A 2,346-nucleotide genomic window follows, 5' to 3' on the forward strand; every position below is an offset into this window, starting at 1 on the left:
CAAGTAGACTGCGAAGGAAATGGAATTTAGGACATTGCGCTACGGGTAGCCACTCCCCAAGGAAAGACTCAAAACCAACCATTAAGGCGCATGGGTTGATTAAGTAAAAAAAGTTTCAAAGTGTTACGAAGCATATAGGCTCTATGTATGCAACGATTTGCTTGAGACAAGGTTAAAGATGTGCAAGCTGGCCTTTGTTTGCAGAGAATAGGCGGAAAGCACGGACATCACCATCATAAGGTAATTGATCTGTGTGACATGACGCAGCTGATAATGCATGGGCATGCATGCCGGTAGTTTGCTTGATCTGCACCAAAGAATAATATTCTTATCCGCGCTTTCGTTCTGGAACAAAAACAACTTAGTTGAGGAAAGTTACACTTGCATCTAAGCAAAAACGAAATGAATTCATTTTATTTGCTATGCACATTAAGGAGCACCACATAGTAATTGGATATTTCTTCTACAAACAGCAAAAAATGGAACCGATGCCGCGAAGTCAGTAGCAGAGTATACAGTGGACTCCACAATTTGTGCAAAACGACTAACTAATTATTACTGTGACACTACTAAAATGGTAGCAGTAGCAACAAAGAGAAATCTAGCAGCATTCTTGAAAAAGACCAAATAAACTGCTGTTATGAAAACATATGCCCTGGTCGCATGCTGCAAAAATTGTCCATTCTTAATTTTCACTAGAGAAGATTCAGTATTCTAAAAAGCACTGCTAACTTGGCAGTGGTAAAATTTCTAGCAACGCTAAAATCTATCTATTTGATCATAGAAGATACCTACCACACGGTGACAACTAAAGCGTGGTCATGTAAACCGATACCTTATCAGGAATGTAATGAATTAGAATTTCATCGGACGGTCCAAGAATATGGGAGGCGTAAAAATGAATTTTTTTTGACAGCAAGCAATAAAAGTGCACATGTAGTTGCGGATGATGTTTAGGAAGTATTTATCTGACTTCCAATAAGCGCAATGAGTGTTTTAAAGCCCTCTGTTACTTCAAGTGCTAATATCAAACCCGGAATTTACATTGTCCCCGCCTTGGAAAGGTAGAGCAAAGCAGGAAAATCCGCAACACCATTGAATAATAGTAAGTATGCACCCAAAAATCGACTGGGAATATCGTTGAAGAATTAGTGAACTCACTCTTATGAAGCGTAGAAATCTGTGCGTTTAAACCTGCTCGACTGGAGAAGGCTTTACTACACATCTGGCAAGTGAACGGCTCCCTTCCTAAAAGTTGTGTAAAAGTAATAAAAAGCAAATTGCAGCTAAGTATTCAGACATGAGCATCTGAATGTAGCATGGGATATGTACATACACATCACTTTACTCACTTTCATGAACCACAGAAATGTGTGCGTTTAAATTACATTATTGCGTGAAGGATGCACCACAAATCTCGCACGTAAATGGTCTCTTCTCTAAAGGCAATATTAAAGTATTAAATTGCAAAATGTATTTGTGAATCAGAAAATGCGTATTAATATGCTGATCAAAGCTATCACATTAGAAATGATTAACCCACTCTCATGAACCGCAGAAATGTGTGTGGTTAAACAGCCTCGACGGGAGAAGGCTTTACCGCACGTCTGGCAAATGAATGGCCTCCTCCCTAAAAGCAATGTAAAATTAGAGAAGTAAGGAGTGGCTAAACACTAAGATATAAGTGTCTGGAAGTGGATTAAGATAAGTACATAAACACCACTGGACTCACTCTCATGAACTTCAGATATGTGTGTGCTTAAATTACATCGCTGCGTGAAGCAGTTACCGCAAATCTCGCACGTGAATCGTCTCTCCTCTAAAGGCAACATAAAAGTGGTAAAAAGCAAAATGCATTTGCAAATCAGAAATGTGCATTTAAGTGGTGATCAAGGCAATCATACTAAAATTAATAAACCTACTTGTATGAACCACGGAAATGTGTGCGTTTAAACGCGTTCGACGGGTGAAGGCTTTACCACACTTCTGGCAAGTAAATGGCTTCGTTCCCAAAAGCAGTGTAAAGAAATACAAGGCGAACTGCAACTAAACAATAAGAGATAGGTTTCTGAAAGTAGATTGAGATAGGTAGTTACAAATCACTCCACTCACTCTCATGAGCCGCAGAAATGTGCGTGTTTAAATTACATCGCTGCATGAAGGATTCTCCACGATTCTCGCACGTGAACGGTCTCTCCTCTAAGGGTTATGTTAACGTAATAAAATGCAGTGTTTTAGTACAGCAGAAAATGCGTACTTATATGTTGATCAAGTCTACCATAACAAAATTAATTAACTTACCCTCATGGACCAAAGAAATGTGTCTGTTTAATTGGTTTGAATAGT

At 38.9% G+C, this 2,346-nt stretch overlaps 1 protein-coding gene across 1 annotated transcript in view; it reads right to left on the bottom strand. All coding sequences in view use genetic code 11, as the record gives it.

The window, feature by feature from the left end:
* EGR_11062 (Gastrula zinc finger protein) overlaps positions 1–2,307 on the bottom strand; it is a gene marked incomplete at both ends in the record, with an annotated part of 8,030 nt that extends 5,723 nt beyond the window's left edge. Inside the window, 3 exons of the mRNA XM_024500311.1 lie at positions 1,118–1,248; positions 2,113–2,199; positions 2,298–2,307. Coding sequence (XP_024345276.1) covers positions 1,118–1,248; positions 2,113–2,199; positions 2,298–2,307 — 228 coding nt within the window. The remainder of the gene's footprint in view (positions 1–1,117; positions 1,249–2,112; positions 2,200–2,297) is intronic.
* Positions 2,308–2,346: the final 39 nt, after the last annotated feature.

The sequence above is a fragment of the Echinococcus granulosus genome (genome assembly GCF_000524195.1).
Source record: "Echinococcus granulosus chromosome Unknown EG_S00354, whole genome shotgun sequence".
NCBI classification, from domain to species: domain Eukaryota; kingdom Metazoa; phylum Platyhelminthes; class Cestoda; order Cyclophyllidea; family Taeniidae; genus Echinococcus; species Echinococcus granulosus.